General features: G+C 39.6%; 1 protein-coding gene across 10 annotated transcripts in view; it reads right to left on the reverse strand.

Annotated features, from left to right (window-relative positions):
- Window positions 1-17,837, reverse strand: part of Sanbr (SANT and BTB domain regulator of CSR) — a 69,474-nt gene that overhangs the window by 51,392 nt on the left and 245 nt on the right. For 3 of the 10 annotated variants that reach the window (NM_001100971.1, NM_001414964.1, XM_017599249.3), the window contains exons 2-7: window positions 15,669-15,798; window positions 13,282-13,440; window positions 8,297-8,483; window positions 6,774-6,867; window positions 4,419-4,657; window positions 1,108-1,166 (exon numbers count right to left, since the gene is read on the reverse strand). In NM_001100971.1, the coding sequence (NP_001094441.1) occupies window positions 1,108-1,166; window positions 4,419-4,657; window positions 6,774-6,867; window positions 8,297-8,483; window positions 13,282-13,431 (729 nt within the window). In that variant the 5' untranslated portion in view covers window positions 13,432-13,440; window positions 15,669-15,798. Of the gene's footprint in view, window positions 1-1,107; window positions 1,167-4,418; window positions 4,658-6,773; window positions 6,868-8,296; window positions 8,484-13,281; window positions 13,441-15,290; window positions 15,362-15,668; window positions 15,799-17,518; window positions 17,799-17,837 lie in introns of those variants that run through there. The other 7 variants (XM_063273270.1, XM_039092096.2, XM_063273268.1 and 4 more) reach the window with 6 other exon arrangements.

The raw sequence follows: 17,837 nt of genomic DNA on the forward strand, positions 1-17,837 counted from the left end.
CCATTTAAGTATTTCCTCAGCCTGTTTTATCTGACCTTTCACTTCCTTCTGTTCTAACCTGAGGTGGATCTATTAGTGTGAGAGTAGAGAGTGTAGTCTCTACTTTCCAAACACTGTGTGAAAGTCATCTTTTAGGGCTTAGGTTTCCAACCTCAGCGTTTAAGAACTCTGAATTTTTTCCTGTACTCCTTGCTTGAAGCCAATATAATCAACTCCCTGAGAAGACAAGGAGTACAGTACCTAGTGAGAGCCAAGCAAGCCGTGAGCTCCTCTGCCAACATAGTGAAGTAGTATTCAGCTCTGTACAGGAACAAATCCCAAGCATTTATCTAAATGATAACTATAAAATGTCAACCATGAGCATATGAAGCCATTTGAATTCTAAAGATATTTTGGTTTTTGTTTTGTGACATCAAGTTTGACTATGCATCCTATGCTGGCCTAAGTATTTATTAAATAAATAAAAAATAAATATCTTTAACATTATAGCTTGAAATAGATGTGTATATATTATAGTTTTATATTTGATCAACCATTCAAGCTATCGATATGAGATATGATGTAAACATAAACTACACTTAGTAGCTGGATATGTGCTTTTTGTTTATTGAACCATAAGGAAGACACAGAATATAACATGCCTAAAAAGCTGGGCAGGGAAGGCACATGCCTTTAATCCCAGCACTCAGGAGGCCAAGACAAGCAGATCTCTGAGTTTAAGGTCAGCCTGGTCTACAGAATGAGTTCCAGGACATCCAGGGCTACACAAAGAAACTCTGTCTCAGAACAAAAACAAAAACCAAAACAAAACAAAGCCTAAATATGATTTAAATAGTAAAATAATATATTCCAATTAATTCTTCTTTTGTCAGTGATAGGACAAAAATCTTGGAATAAAATTTATTCTGTTTAGTCACAAATTATACAATGGTTGCTCCAACTATAGACATACAAATAATACACAGTAGCCTTAACCCCTTCTCACCAGAACAAAGTATTGTTACAAATTATACTCTTGAACTAACAACTATTTTGCTTTCTATACATTCAGAAGGGGGAAAGCATTAGGTCAATAAAGGGGCTTAGATATTTAAAACGAATACTTACTAATGAATCCATCTTCAAGAACTCTGAAGAAATAAGGATTGAAATGACATTTCCTGGCTCTAATAAAAAGAAAGAGCATGAAATTTCCTTTTGACATTTAACTCAGTCTTCTCTTTTCATCTTAAAAGAGTTTGTTACTTTAATAAAAATGCTATGTCTTGGTTATATCGGTTAACTTGGTAACAAAGGAGAGATTTAATTTAAACCATGGGTAGAGAGAGACGTGGCAAACTTCCTGGATTAGATCCATGTTACGTAGCTGAAGAGAATGACGTGCAAGAGTGACAGTGAGAGAAGTCAGACAGGAATTGCTGAGGGCACTGATTCGGGAAGTTATTTCAAAAGACAGTCGTGCTGGCAAATAAATACTGAAATCTAAAAGACTCTGAAACGCAATGAGAAATCTCCTGACAAAATGCTCACGTTACTGCCACACTAGGTGGGTCTCCCGGCACACAGAGAGGGGAAGAAGGTAAATCTGTCATCTCCGTGAAATATATTTAAGAAGAAAAAAACCCCAGCCGCTTTCCCTCATTCTGGTACCAATAATCACTCTAAACACTTTGTAGCAGAACAATGGGTAAGTAATTCCAACATATCCCAAGTATCAGTTCTAGTTAAAGGTTCTCAAGCTGGTGGGAAAGCTTCTTGGGAAACTGTTCTTGAGGATACACCATCCAATTAAGAACCGGTTCCTTAATTACAGGAGATTTAAGTAAGCATCCTTTCTTAGTTAAGATAAAGACTGCTTCTAGAAAAACATTACATTTACAGCAGTGGCTATTTCTTTATACATGAATATGCTACAGTAAACACATTTTGGTGTGTGTGCGTGTGTGTGTATATAATCTTACTTTTTTGTAACAGGCTATTATTCACCATATATATATATATATGTATATATATATGTGTGTGTGTGTGTGTGTGTGTGTGTGTGTGTGTGTGTGTGTGTGTTCATTCATTCATGACTAGATAATCTGAAATCTGGTCTTTAGCTTAAATTTTTTAAAAGACAATTTAAAAATGTTTAAGAACTTTTTTTTGTACGTGGGTGTTTTGCATGTATATATGTCTGCACTGTGTACATGCACTACCTGAGGAGGACAGAAGGGCACAGGATCTCCTAAAACTGGAGTTACAGATGGTTGTAAGCCACCATACTGGGAATCCAACCTATGTCCCCTGGACAATGTTCTTAACCACTGAGCCATCTCTCCAGCCTGGCTGAAATTTGACTTAATCTTAGAATTAGAATTTTTATCGAAAACATTCTTATTTAGAAATCTTTTCCGTGGACTCTGACCTCATAGGTAGCAATGAATATCCTAGTAAGAGCACCAGTGGAAGGAGAAGCCCTGGGTCCTGCTAAGACTGAACCCCCAGTGAACTAGATTGCTGGGGGGAGAGCGAGGGAGGGATTAGGGGGATGTTTGCCCGGAAACCGGGAAAGGGAATAACACTCGAAATGTATATAAGAAATACTCAAGTTAATAAAAAAAAAAAAGAAATCTTTTCCATAAGTTTTGTCATTATAATATCATAAAATTTTATGTCCTTTCAATACTATAAGCATATTAGTAGATTTTTGTTTGCTCACAGTGCTAAGAACTGAGCCCCAGTCCTCGTGAACGCTAGGTGAGCACTCTACCACTGGGACGCACTGCCAACCTCTATTATGTGTATTTATTATGTGAATTCTGATGTTGCGTAGATTGTATTATTTCTTATATAAGTCTGTGCTCACTGCAAGATTACTTACTATTCTTTTTAATGACTATCTTAACATGTAAAATAATGGGTTTCATTATGACATTTTCATATATACATGTCCCTTAACAGTGGCCTTATTATCATTAAGGACACTGTCTCTCACATTTTTAGTTTCAGGACTTCTTTACAATCTTAAAAACAAACTCCTAAACAGCTTGCTTATGTGGTCATATGCATCAATATCTACCATATTAGAAATTATGTAAGGAGAGAAATTTTTAGAAGTCAGTTTTAAAATACAATAATCTTATTAATTGTAAACATATTTTTTGTGAAAATATCTTCAAAATGAAAATGACACAGTGAGTGGCACTGAATGGCTTTTCTGTGACTCCCTGGTCAATGTCTAACTCAACGGACTGCAGGACTCTCCTATCTGCTTCTTTTTGTCTTTCTGAGACAGACTCTCACTCTGTACCCCAGGCTGGTCTTGAATCATGGCAATACCCTTGTTTTAAGCATCCCATGTGCTGGAATTATAAGCATGAACCACCATGTCTGGCTTTATGTCAGCTTCTTCTGCATTCAATTTGTGTGTAGACTGCTTTTGGCTGTTAAGCTAAACCATGACAAACAGTATTTCTTGAGGGTTGAGTGTGACAGAACCAGAGTCCTATCAATAAACTTCTACATTGCTCAGTGACTAGTCTCTCACTGTGAGGGAGTCATTAAACCTTTACAGAATTTCTTTTTTAGACAACTTTTGTTTGGAAAAGCTTACTGAATATTCAGACGCTTCACTCTAAAGAGGTATTTAAAAGTCAGAGTGTTAATAAGACCAACAGGATTTCAACAGAACAGATTTTGTGTATAGAGAAGCTGTCAGTACTACTGGAGCAGGTAAATTTTCTAGAATTCTAATTCCCACTTGAAAACTTGGCTTTTTATCACTAATAACACATACTATCAACTATTTTCCCTTACATGGTTAGCTTATTTATATTAAAAAAGTGTCAAGTACCTATCTGAATAATCATAATTTATGAAAGTAGGTTTTTTCAAATAAACATGTCTTTCTACTTTTAAATGTCAGCTGGCTTAGCTCATAGCTTAACTGTAAAGATGATTTCCCTCAAGACAGTCATGTACTGGTATACATCAGAAGTCCTGAGGACCACACAGACCAACAGGGACAAATACCCAAGCGCTGAGATTTCATAAAGTCATTTTCCTGCTTTGTCAAGAACAAATGAACATACATTTTCCCCCTTTCCTGTTTTAACCATGCGGCCATGGTACGGAGACAATGAGGGTACAGTTTGCTTGTGGTCCTGCGTTGCTCTGGCCACAAAGCTCAATCATCTTGCACGCATTGCCTTCCACATTCTGAACAGCCTTGTGTAAATCTCGTCAACCTTGTGCACCTTTGAAAGAGTCTCTAAGACCCTTTCTAGGTGGCATAAAGCATCAGTTTCTGAATATGAACATAAATACTAATAGTCAAATAAACTCCCACACCTCAGTGTGGGCCTAAAACAGACACCAGGTGACACACAAATTTCACCACAAAATAAGCAACAGATTGTTGTTTGTTTGTTTACCTAGAGCAGGAAGCTCACAGTCTTTACTGTCCTTAGTGTTTCTTTTAACATATTTTATCAGCCAGTTGAAAATGTGAACATCGCAATGAACTGAAATGTCCACCTCTTCCCAGCGCTGGGCGTCCACAGATAAATACTCAGCAAAGTACTTCATTTCTGATATCAAAAGATCTCGTGGGCAAATAAAATCTTCTTTCAAGCTTTTTGCTTCATCACATACATGGATCACCATGTTTGGCCTTCATAAGAAAATGTCACACAGAAATGAGACTGTTAGAATGTGAGAAGAGGCAAGAGCAGACATTTAGTGGAGCTTAGAGAGCAAAGGGCTTTTGAGGACTGGACCACAAAAGTATATTTTACAGGCTTTGACATGCATGCAGGACTTCTCATCTCTTGTCTATCTGATTGTACCTCAGACTGTGGCCAATTTTAGCAGGTTGTCCACTTAGTAAAGAAATTAAAAAAATATTGTTACTAAAGGACTAATTATTAGAGAGCTTACATTTTATTGTTCAAGTTTTAATTCCCATAGAGCGGGCAAATAATAGACTTAGATTCTTGTGTAATGACTAACGTCTTTACACCTTTGAAAATAAAAAAATATCTAAAATGATTCAAATTTCAATCAGATTAAAAACCAGTATTACTTAGCTACTTTTAGCATCAACAAAGTTTGGGTCCAGGCATTCATGAAATATATATTAATGAGTACAGATTTAGTAAGTTTACATAATGCATCTGAAAGTCTGCTTCACAATTAGATACTCCTTGGATTTACCCTCTGTAAAAGTGATACATGTCTCAAGGTGCAGCAGTCTACATGCATAACTCTAGGCATGGGAGCCTGCAGTGCCAGACGGGCAGCCACGAGGGAGAAGCCAGTCTGTACTCTATAGTGAGCACCAGGCCATCCTGGGCCACACAGGGAGATCCTGGGTCAAAATCGCAACATCAACCAAAAGAGAAAAGGTAGGGGTAGGGATATAGCTCAATTCCCAGGGCTCACATTAAAGCACAGTGCGACGACACACTTTGTAACTCAACTCTAGAGCTGGGAAGATCAGTACCTGGCCGCATCCAGCCTAGACAACCTGGAAAGTTCCAGGACATAGAGAACCTGTCTCAAGAAAAAAAAAAAAAAAAAAAAAGGCAAAACCAAGGTTGTCTTCTGGCTTTCATATATGTACTGTCATACACATAAATAAAATATATAAGACAAAAAACAAAAGCCCAGATGTGCTGTCTTCATGTCATTACAAAAAGGAAATAAATAGGAAGAAATAAGTACTACAAATGTGAATTACTTTGTGATTAATTCAATTTTACAAAATCAGTGTTTTATATACAATTGGGATATGAGAAAAATATTATAATCAAAGTCAGGTCAACAAGATGGCTCAGTGGAAAGGGTGCTTGGTGCCTAGTTTGATGGGTGCCTCAGTTTAATCCTGGGTCCAACTGGTGGGGGAGAAAACTGACTTCTACCATTACCCCTGACCGTCATGTTCACTATGGGGCACATCTCAGAACGGCACACTCAAGGCTAACTAGGGACCCGGCTGGACTCTGACTCGGAATGAGTTTTAAGGGCGGCAAACACTGCTCAGGGCTGAGTGCTTCCCTAGCATGTGCAGTACCTAGGCTCAAGCCTCCGCATCAGGAAGAAAGGGAGGTGGGGACTGGAGCGGGGAGGATGAAAGGTAGCCAGGTAGATGAATTTTGTCATATGTGAACTTTATAATAACAAAGCTGTTGTTATAAATCTACCAAAACTAGAGGTACAGGAAAGATATTTTAGAGGTGAGGAAATGTTTTATATATTCATTAGCTGATAAGTTTTATGGTGTACTGTTTGTTAAAACAAGTAATCATTTACTGTGCATACAACTTATCCTATAGAAATACACAGAACAATTCAAACTATCAAAAGCTGAAGCATACTGAAATACATTCTGGTTTATCTGAAATACATTCTGCTATATCTGTATAGCAATTATATTAAAATAGTTTTAAAATAAACACCTAATTTCATTAATAAGTTTCAAGAACTAATTACTTAAAAGACGTTTCTTTGGGCATTGAAATTTACTTTTCAATGTTCTGTGCTAGTACATGTTATTTCTAATTTTTTAAATATGCCAATTTTTTATGAAAACCCCCAAAATATATAATAACACAAGCAAGTAATGTGTTAGGTATCATCTTTGTTGTTCACGCACAGATGATTCTGACTCCAGGGTTTTAGCAGTTGTGTAACATAAGCACCTAAAGTGTGAACATTAGCACCAACCATGCACTTTCAGTTAGAGGTATCGGTATTGACTCTCATCCAACAAACAACTAGCCTCCTACCCTTCAGAGTCTCCAGTCTCTTCTCCAGCATTACGAGCAGTACAGTTCTCACTTTCTGAAGAGCAATTCCTTGTGGTAGCTATACTATGTCTTCCTTAAATACAGAAACAGACACATACAGAAAAAGGGGATGGGTTAGCATTTCTAGCTGAGAATGGGTTTTACTTATGGAATGGTAACACGGTAAATGCAGTTTCCAAGGCAGTTAAGGTGGCATCTCTTGCTCTGATGTTACTATTTTAAAGGCAAATGGAAGAACATAGAAAATGAACCATAAACTGCTAATGTTACAGTGCATTTTCGAAAGACTGTGATGTAGTATTCCAAACTAAGTCAAGGGCTCAAAAGCATAGCACGGCCTCTTCTTCCTCAAGTAAATTTCTATTTCAATATTCTGACAGCGGCTGAAACGAAAGTAACTCATTCTGACAGCTTCTAAAGCCTATGACTTCCAAACATAATTCCAGAAAACATCTCTTCAACCTTGTCACTGTGCCACTTGAATTTCTGTTAAGTTCGTAAGACTAGCGGTAAAAAAAGATGATGTAAGAGATGAGCAAGGTTCTCTACTGGTTTTGTTTTGAAGTAGTTTGGCCTGGAAGCATAGGCCTATCATCCCAGCAGTTGGCAAGAAGTGGCAGAAGGATCTTAGTGATTTACACAGTGAGTTTGGGGACAGCCAGGGCTACACAGAGAGATCCCTTCTCAAAACAAACAAAATAAAATTTTAAAGTGGCCATGGTGGTACATATTTCCATTCCAGCACTTGGGAAGACCAGGAGCGCAACATCATCCTTGGCCACATAAGAGGTCTGCGGCCAGCTGGACCACCCGAAACTTTGTTACACACACACACACACACACACACACACACACACACACACACACACACGTAAAAGTAAAGATGGATTACGAACTGACTGGTTTAGTTCTGGGAGACGTCTATTACTCCTTTTAGGTGGAATAAACATGAGACAGGATAGAAAATGAAACATAAATTTGCTACAAACATCTATGTTAAATTCATTTCAAATACATGAATAAAGACTCAGTGGTGAATATGGCTCAGTGGTGGAAGACCTGTGTAGCATGAGTGAGGTTTTCCACAGCCCTGTACAGGCTGGGTGTGGTGATACAAGCACTCTCAGTACTTGGGAGAGAGGAGGCAGGAAACTCAGAAGTTCAAGGTCATTCTCAACTACGTAGTGAGTTCAAGCCCAGTCTGGGATCGTGACAGCCTTTCTCAAAAAACAAAATTATAGCAAATAAACATATATTAAAAAACTAGGATAACAAACTGAAGTAAATCATTTTGGTATGGTTAAAATTCAGTTATGGAAATAATACTTGACCTATATGTTGGCAGTTAAAGTTTTTGAAAAACAACGACGACAATGGAATTTTTATCACAAAGATAAAATACTAAGAGTTTACACAAGTGTTTGAATTAGCCTACAAACAAAGAAAGGAAGGTTGGCTAGAACTTATAAGGACAAGTACTACATTTTATTCTATAACCCTACCTGCTTTAGAAACTGTATCTTGATCAACTGGAGTCTCTTGGAAATCTCCTTGTGCATCCAAAAGTGAAGATTTAATATAAGTGGCTAAAGTTTCAACAGGACCCTCTCCGGCAGCCATTAAAGGGTTATACTGGTTGTCAACAGGTGAACTTCCACAGCTCTTCAGCTCATCAAATCTTTTCACACACTGCAATGACATAAAATGACAAAAACAAAGATTGATAAAAACAAAACAAGACAACAGCAACCACAACCAACAACCAAAACCATGTTGTGTAAAAATGCAACTCTGGTAGTTTCTGGGCCAATCAAAAAGTCTAAAAAGCACATAATGATTTCATATAAGCTTACTATCTTAATACATGCAATTATATTGAGCAATACTATAAGAGTAACCATTGAGTAATCATGAATGATAATCTTCAGTCAATAAAACTTAATGATATATTGTTGAGTGACCTGACTAATAGAAGAGAAGATACATTTATTCATAGTTTTGAATAATCAACTTCAATATCATTAAGATTATATAACTATATAGGCAAAGTAAAAATAATGGAAAAAGAATTTTTGACTCTATTTGAAGATACTTCATTTTAAAATTATTTTAGATTTATTTATTTTATTTAAAATGTGCAAGTGGTTTGCCTGCATGTATGTATGTGCACCTTGTGAATGCCTGATGTCCCCAAAATCCAGAAGAGGGTGCTGCACCCCCGGCAGTGGGATTACCAGGTGGTTATGAGCCTCTGTATGAATGCTGTAACCTGAACCTGGGTCCTTTGCAAGAACAAGTGCTCTTAACAAGGAATCCTCTCTCCAGTACCTAGAGATATTTTTCTATATTTTTTGTTGGGGGATTATGAACAAAATTTGCATGTTTTAGTATGTAAAAATTCTGTAACTTAATTTTTTTCTCCTTTAAAAGTCAGAGTAGAAGTTGTTTTTAAAAATGTGTTAACTCAGGGCTGGGGATTTAGCTCAGTGGTAGAGCGCTTACCTAGGAAGCGCAAGGCCCTGGGTTCGGTCCCCAGCTCCGAAAAAAAAGAACCAAAAAAAAAAAATGTGTTAACTCGGTGCTAGAGAGAGAGCTAAATGGTTAAGATCACTGGGTGCTCTTCCAAAAAACCCAGGTTCAATTTCCATAGCCCACATAGCAGCTCACAATCGTCTGTTAATTCCAGATCCTGGGCCTCCAAGGGTCCCAAGTACATGGTGCACACACTCATGCAGACAAAACTCCCCAGACATAAATATTTAAATAAGGTAAAAAGTACTTAACTCATAGGAATAATGGACACATGCTCTTGAAGAGGGTAAAGATTGTCTTTATTAGCCATATTTCCCTTTGGTATGTATCTGTTATCAGTTGGCAATATTAGTAAGTGATTACTTGGCTTTTATTTTTTATTATGTGTTTCCATCAAGTAATACCTAATTCTGTCATCATCTAAGTACTAACCAGGACTAATCTCACTTAGCTTTGGAGATCAAATGAGACTGGGTTTATTGAGTGGTATGGCCATAGAATTCACCCCACCCTGGGATTAGGAACTGACCCCACTATCTGATGAGAGTACTGACTGAGCCACTAAGCAATCCCTAGCCCTAATAAGTTCCGACTTTCAATGGAAAGCAAAACCAGGAGGCCCTGACATGTAACACTCTGTTTTCTTTTCATCTACTGTAGATCTCAGGCTGTCGTACTGAGGACTGATGCCAGGGCCTCAGACACACTAGGGAAGCACTCTACCTTCAAAGATGCCAAAGCTGCCAAGGAGGCCACAGAAGGAAGAAGAATTGATCGGAATAGAATTATCTTGGACTAGACTAAACCTAGTGGGGAAGGTGGCATCACAGGTCACAGGGGAGAGTTTTCCTAGAAGGCAGGGGTGACGGGCTACAAAGATAGAAGGTAAGTCTGACTCTCCCCCACCACTCTGTCCTTGTCTACCCATTTGAAACAAATGTTTTCACTGTCACCCGTTAGATGGCAGAGCCTCCTGCGGCCATTTCAAGACAGTGTCCTGTGGTCTACTTGAAGTCCATCTAGGTAACATGTTACAGGTTTGACTTGATATTCATACAACATTTTTGAGGAGATAAGTGATAGAGATGGCCTTTCTTGTTAAGTTTTGGGTTCATATTTGAATTCTTTCTGTTTCACCTCACGTTTCATCTCATCAATTTTTACACAAATAGTTTTTGTTGATTTTTGTCTGTGCCTGGGCTGTAAATGATGGAAGGTTTTACCATGATTTTTACTTCAGTGGCATTAAGACAAATTAGAGTCCTAAACTCAAGAAATAAAACAAAACAGAACAAGAAAACCCAACACTGAGAATAAATAGGTAAAAATGAAACCATCAGAGTAATTACTGGATACTGTAATCCCAGAACTCCAGAGGCTGAGGCAGGAGGATCTTTATGAGTTCCAGGCCAGCCTAAACTACATAGTGAGTTCCTAGTAGTGCAATTTTATAATCCAACATTTTAGAGGTTAAGGCAAAATATACTTCACACTGAGTTATGTTGTAACATGTGCGCGCGCGCGCACACACACACACACACACACACACACACACACACACACACAAATCAGGGGCTGGAGAAATGGCTTAGTGGTTAAGAGCACTGGCTACTCTTCCACAGGATCCAGGTTCAATTCCTAGCACTCACATGGCAACTCACCATAGTCTATAACTCCAGTTCTAGAGAAGTCTGACACACTCACACTAATGCACATAAAATAGTTAAATAAATTATATTTAAAAGCCCACTGAAACCAAAGCACAACAAAAACTGGAGTTTCTAAATCTTAAACTAGTGTCCATGAGTGTATTATAAGACTCTGTTTTCTCTATAAGAGTTCTTAAATTTAGGTTTGATTCTGAATATAAAATTAAAAAGGTCAGCTAGCTCTGTAAGGCAAAGGACACTGTTGTTAGGACAAAACGGCAACCAACAGATTGGGAAAAGACCTTTACCAATCCTACAACAGATAGAGGGCTTATATCCAAAATATACAAAGAACTCAAGAAGTTAGACCGCAGGGAGACAAATAACCCTATTAAAAAATGGGGTTCAGAGCTAAACAAAGAATTCACAGCTGAGGAATGCCAAATGGCTGAGAAACACCTAAAGAAATGTTCAACATCTTTAGTCATAAGGGAAATGCAAATCAAAACAACCCTGAGATTTCACCTCACACCAGTGAGAATGGCTAAGATCAAAAATTCAGGTGACAGCAAATGCTGGCGAGGATGGGGAGAAAAAGGAACACTCCTCCATTGTTTCTGGGATTGCAGACTGGTACAACCATTCTGGAAATCAGTCTGGAGGTTCCTCAGAAAATTGGACATTGAACTACCTGAGGACCCAGCTATACTTCTCTTAGGCATATACCCAGAAGATGCCCCAACATATAACAAAGACACATGCTCCACTATGTTCATAGCTGCCTTATTTATAATAGCCAGAAGCTGGAAAGAACCCAGATGCCCTTCAACAGAGGAATGGATACAGAAAATCTGGTACATCTACACAATGGAATATTACTCAGCTATCAAAAACAATGACTTTATGAAATTCATAGGCAAATGGATGGAACTGGAAAATATCATCCTGAGTGAGGTAACCCAATCACAGAAAAACACACATGGTATGCACTCATTGATAAGTGGCTATTAGCCCAAATGCTTGAATTACCCTAGATGCACAGAACACATGAAACTCAAGAAGGATGACCAAAATGCAAATGCTTCACTCCTTCTTTAAAAGGGGAACAAGAATACCCTTGGGAAGGAATAGGGAGGCAAAGTTTAGAACAGAGACAGAAGGAACACCCATTCAGAGCCTGCCCCACATGTGGCCCATACATATACAGCCACCAAACTAGATAAGATGGATGAAGCAAAGAAGTGCAGGCTGACAGGAACTGGACATAGATCTCTCCTGAGAGACACACCCAGAATACAGCAAATACATAGGCGAATGCCAGCAGCAAACCACTGAACTGAGAAGGGACCCCCCCATTGAAGGAATCAGAGAAAGGACTAGAAGAGCTTGAAAGGGCTCGAGACCCCATATGTACAACAATGCCAAGCAACCAGAGCTTCCAGGGACTAAGCCACTACCTAAAGACTATACATGGACTGACCCTGGGCTCCAACCTCATAGGTAGCAATGAATAGCCTAGTAAGAGCACCAGTGGAAGGGGAAGCCCTTGGTCCTGCCAAAGCTGGACCCCCAGTGAATGTGATTTTTGTGGGGAGGGTGGTGAGGGGAAGCCCCTATAGAAGGGGAGGGGGAGGGGTTAGGGGGATGTTGGCCCAGAAACCGGGAAGAGGAGTAACAATCGAAATGTAAATAAGAAATACTCAAGTTAATAAAGATAAAAAAAAAGGTCAGCTAGCCTATCAGTATTTCAGAGCCCATTTGCTTTTCTCCTGATAATTTATACCAAAGATACGTCAAATGTTCATCATAGACGGTGGTGTACGCCTTTAATCCCGCACTGGGGAAGCAGAGGCAGGTGGAGCTGAGGTTTAAGGCCAGCCTGTGCTCTTACATTATTTGTGTTTGTTTATTTATTTATAAAAACATTTATTCATTTACTGAGACAGGGCTTCTCTGTGTAGCCCTGGCTGTCCTGGACCTTGCTCTGTAGACCAGGCTGGCCTCGAACTCCTGAGTGTTAGGATTTTAAACTAATGTTCCAGAGGATATAATGCTCCCTTATGGACTCCTTGAACTCTATATGAATGTGGTGCACAGAAATCAATGAAGACCAAACACTCACACACAAAATAAAATAGACACAATTTTTTCACTTGGATGTTTCTTTCAATCTCACTGTGTGTGTGTGTGTGTGTGTGTGTGTGTGTGTGTGTGTGTGTGTGTGTGTTGGGGTGGTGGGGTGTCAATTTTAACCTGTCGCTGCTGCCATCTGTATGTTTGGGAGGGACCCAGGGATTGCTACTTACCTCTTTGGGTGTTAATCCAGGCACAAGCCTTGCCACAGTTTCCCAGTTGATGGTCTGAGGGATTCCAATCAATGGATAAAGGATCATATCCAATACCATTTGGTTATTATTAGTCAGGAAATTATTGTTTTCTGGACACCCACGACTCATCTTCTAGAGCTAGAAATAGGGAAAACCCAGTCTTATTACGTCTGAAATTCGGATGTTTCCAGAACATTGTATACTAGTTATAGTCCATTCCTAAAAGTTACCTGCCACTATGTAAAGAAAAAAGACAGAACTAACATAAAGCAAACAGAGACTGCTCATCTAAACCTCTCCACCATAAAACCTTTGACTATTGAAAGGTGGTATATAAGGATGGGCAGATTAAATATGCCATAAAAAGGCAGAATCTTTTGTTTGTTTCAAGACAGGCTTTCTCTGTGGAGTCCTGGCTGCCCTGGAACTCACATTGTGACTCAGAGACTCACCTGCCTCTGCCTCCTGAGTGCTGGGCTTAAAGGTGTACACCAGTATGCCTGGCTTAGAAGGCAGAGTCTTAGTGGCAAACTCCAGGTGACAGGCATTTGGGTTTTTATTACAAAAAAGAAAAAAAAAATCAAACAAAAACAAGAAAAACCAACTTTGTCCCTGCTATATGTTAATTTTTTCTAGCTAAAATGTTCAGGAAAAGTTGAGTAGACTTTATTTTCCTAAAAAGTCAGTAAGCAGGCAGTTTATACAAGGACTATTCATAGATAATAAAGTCAAACCATGAAGAACTCAGTGTGAAGCTTGCTGAAAGTATCATAACTCCATTCTGTCCCTAAGTAATGCCCTCCTGCTGCTCCTGGAGCAGCTGTCCACGGTGCACACTGTGGACTGTGACTGAGCACAGGGAACTTGCAGACATACAGTGAAGCAGTCTAGCAACTTAACATAGCGGCTAATGTATCTCTGGTTATTATAACAATGTTGTGTTATTTTTGTATGTTTGAGACAACTTCTCTCTGTGAAGTTCATTTTTCAACCCTATCTTCTGAAGCAATGTGACACGGACCTGACTGATCTGGCAAAAAAATGGGTAATATCAAGAGCCAAAGCGGGGGCAGCCACAGAGAGGTGAAGGAACCTGTGGTCGCTATGAGAGCAGAGCTCGTCCTAATCCTACAACATAAGGAGACAGGTTTGGAGAAGTCAAGCAATTTGCACAGTGCCATAGATCTACCAAGATGCAGAGGAGAGGTTCATGTTTCGATCTATGCTTTCCCCATTCTCTAAGGAGGAGTGGGGTGGAGATGGTGGCTTAGGATGGAAAGAAAGAACTGTAAAGCCAGGTACGTTTCAATGACATGACTCTGAAGGCTTTGGCCCATGAGGTGGTCTGGGGAGATTATAAAAAAGAAAGAAAAGAAAAAGAAACTACCCATCCAAGCTAAAGTATTTTAGAAAGCTCTTTATGGCAGTCGATTTAAGATACACTAATTTATCCATGAATTTACGAATACTCCATTATGTGTCAGGCACTGCAGCTGAAGCTGGAACAAGAATTATAGAAGAAGGGGTGGGGGATTTAGCTCAGTGGTAGAGCGCTTGCCTAGGAAGCGCAAGGCCCTGGGTTCGGTCCCCAGCTCCGAAAAAAAGAACCAAAAAAAAAAAAAAAAAAAGAATTATAGAAGAAAACATTGATAAAGGTTTCTGGCTAATCAGGTTTTTTTATAGTGTAGTTGCCATTCGTTTCTAGATTAGGAATACCGCTTGAAAATATGAGCTGCTCTGTGGAAAAGGGTGGCATAATGTAGGGCAAAGATGACTAACCGACCAAGAGCCATGTGCCTAGTCTGGAGGTCCAGTTTGGCTTTTAGCATCATCACACGCCACCCTAAAAGCCTATGACAGTCAGTACAGAGAACAAAAAGGATCACCTTGGGAAGGTACGCTGAAGATAATAAAAGCAGCTACAAATGAGGCATGATATGTAAAGACAAAAGACACTTCCTAGGATTGTGACATTTAAAATAGCTCACCAGAGTAGAAATGTAGAAGCAGTCATTAGCATTAGTTGTTTATATAACCGCTGTCCTAGGGCATCAAATGGCTGTTAAAACAAAACAATCCTATGTGTCTGCATAAACATTAAAAATCAACAGCTTTGATAATATCACGCAGAACTTGGGTTTGGGTCCCAAGTGGTTTCTTATAGTTGTCTGTAACTCCAGTTACAGGACTATAATGCCCTCTTCTGGCCCTCATGGGCACTGCACATGTATATGGTGCACACAGATACAGGCAAGCAACCAAACACACAGGTGCACATAAAATAATGAATAAATCTCAAACACAAAAGAACAAAAGAAGCATAAAAAGCATTAAGCATTGTAAAGGCATAGCTTCCGGAGTTGTACCTTACTGAAGGACCAGCACAGTGTAGTAGTTACAAGAATAGATTCTGGAGTCAAACTGTCCAACTTTATATCTTGGTTCTACCAGTAAGATATTCTCTAGTTCAGATAATCCGTGTCTCCGTTTCCTCATCTGCAAAACAAAGGTAAGACAGTAGCGCTCTGTCTCTCTGTGATACTGTGTGGAAGAATCCACTGACACTGTGAGGACTGGATGTTTACAGGAGTAGCATTTCTGAGATCCTTAAGCACATTCATAAAGATAAGAAGACCTAACATGAAGCATGCTGCCAATCAAAGGAATAAAACAGGCTATGAATACTTACCAAGCATCACCATTTTTAGCAGTGCAATCTTGGACTTGCTATAAGGAAAACGATAACTACCTTTAAGATTACTGTGAGAATTAAATAACACCACAGAGCAACCAGCAGTGTCTAGCATGTAAAATGTGCACCACAATTATGGCAACTTCTTTTTGACTGTTACTGACATAATTGTTTTCAAGAATTTGTTGAATCCCTTAGAAAGCATTGCCCAGAACAAGATTTCCTTTTTTCCACCTAGGGTAGGCCTTGCTTTGTAAGGCAGGCTGGCTTCTAACTCATGACTTCAGAGCACAGGGCACAGGGATTACAAACTCAGCTCTTGGGCTGTGCTCTTTACTTTTGATTCCTCAAAAGAATGACCAGCAAAGCAGATAGCACCAACCAGTGTTTGCTGACTTAATAAAGCCTCTGAGCCTTGAAGAAACAATGTATCTTTTGGAACCCACTCCAAGCTGAAGATTCACAATTTACATGAATATGTATGTATGCAGTATGAAAATAAATGTGGAATCTTAATTTTCAGTGAACAAAATATTGTTCTCTACTTACATGGGTAAGTGTGCATCACTTTTTCCTACAGATGCATGATTTGGAAAGGAGTGCTTAATTATAATTTGTTTGGACCTTAGTAAACATTTAGGGTGGGAATGGAGATGAGTGAGGCCCTGGATTTAACAAGCAGCACTGGAAAGAGAAAAGGCAAGAAAACAGTCTAAAGCAGAATTTAAGACAAAGGCCCTTTGTGGCTGCTTTTTTATTTTTAATTCCAGAAAATTTAATTAATTTCCTTTTCTGTTTTTTTGGTGGTGGTGGTGGCGGCAGAGTATACTCTACAAGTGAGCTAAGTCCCTAGTTCTTAATTAAAATTACAAGAATGTTCTCTTCATCAAATTCTAAAAAACTTATATATTAAATATAATACTCATTTATTCATGTTAATGAATGATTTTTAAGTAACTTGGGGTGAATTTTTTTTTCTCTTGACACAACTGAATCCTTCCAATCAAGGGGAAAAAACTATTGTGTATTCTAGTTAAAGTAATCTATGAGAACGTTTCCTTTAGGGTCTGAATAATATTCAGTCTTAAAACAGCTGGCACATGAATCTCATTCTGGAGAAAGGTATAAACGTATAAGAAACTATGACCAAAAGAAAACATCTGAAACTCAAAATTATCCTCTCGTGCATGATAACATATTTTAAAAGCGTTTAAGGCATAACATATTTGGTAAATAACATTTACCAAAACCTAAAAATTCTATTGTTTAACACACTACACTTTTAAAGAACATAACCTATTTCCTTATTTTGGCTTATTCGTTTTTCAGTGAAAAGGGGGCTCTTGCTTTTCCCCTAGGGAGAGGCAGGAGTGGAAGGTGGGGGTCACTGGGGCAGGTGGAAGGCCTCTGGCACCGCAGAGGGAAGCTGTTAACACTGATCTACAACAGACTTCCTGACTCTCGTCCACATGTGTGACCCAGGCGGTTGGCTCTGATTCTCAAGGATAGGACAACACTGCCCACCCGGGTAAGTAGCCCTTCCAAGCCCGGGTCCGAGGTTCCCTGCGCGGCGCGTCCTCGGGACCCGGGTTCCGCGGCGTGGGCGCCGACTGGAGGCGCGGGCTGGAGAGGAGCAGACAAAGGCGTCGGAAAGCAGCCTGGCAGGGACGGCGAGGGCCGGAGTCCGGCGGCTGAAGCTGGGCTCCGTCGCCAGGCGCGCGGGCGAGAGCGGCGGCGGGCGGGCCGGCGGGCTGCGCCCGGGAGTCCGCGGGCTTCCGGACAGCGGGGCCCCGCACGGCCCACCGGCCCGCCCGCCGGCCGGCCCGCCGGGATGGACAGCGGC

The sequence above is a fragment of the Rattus norvegicus genome, chromosome 14, assembly GCF_036323735.1.
Source record: "Rattus norvegicus strain BN/NHsdMcwi chromosome 14, GRCr8, whole genome shotgun sequence".
Taxonomy (NCBI): Eukaryota; Metazoa; Chordata; class Mammalia; order Rodentia; family Muridae; genus Rattus; species Rattus norvegicus.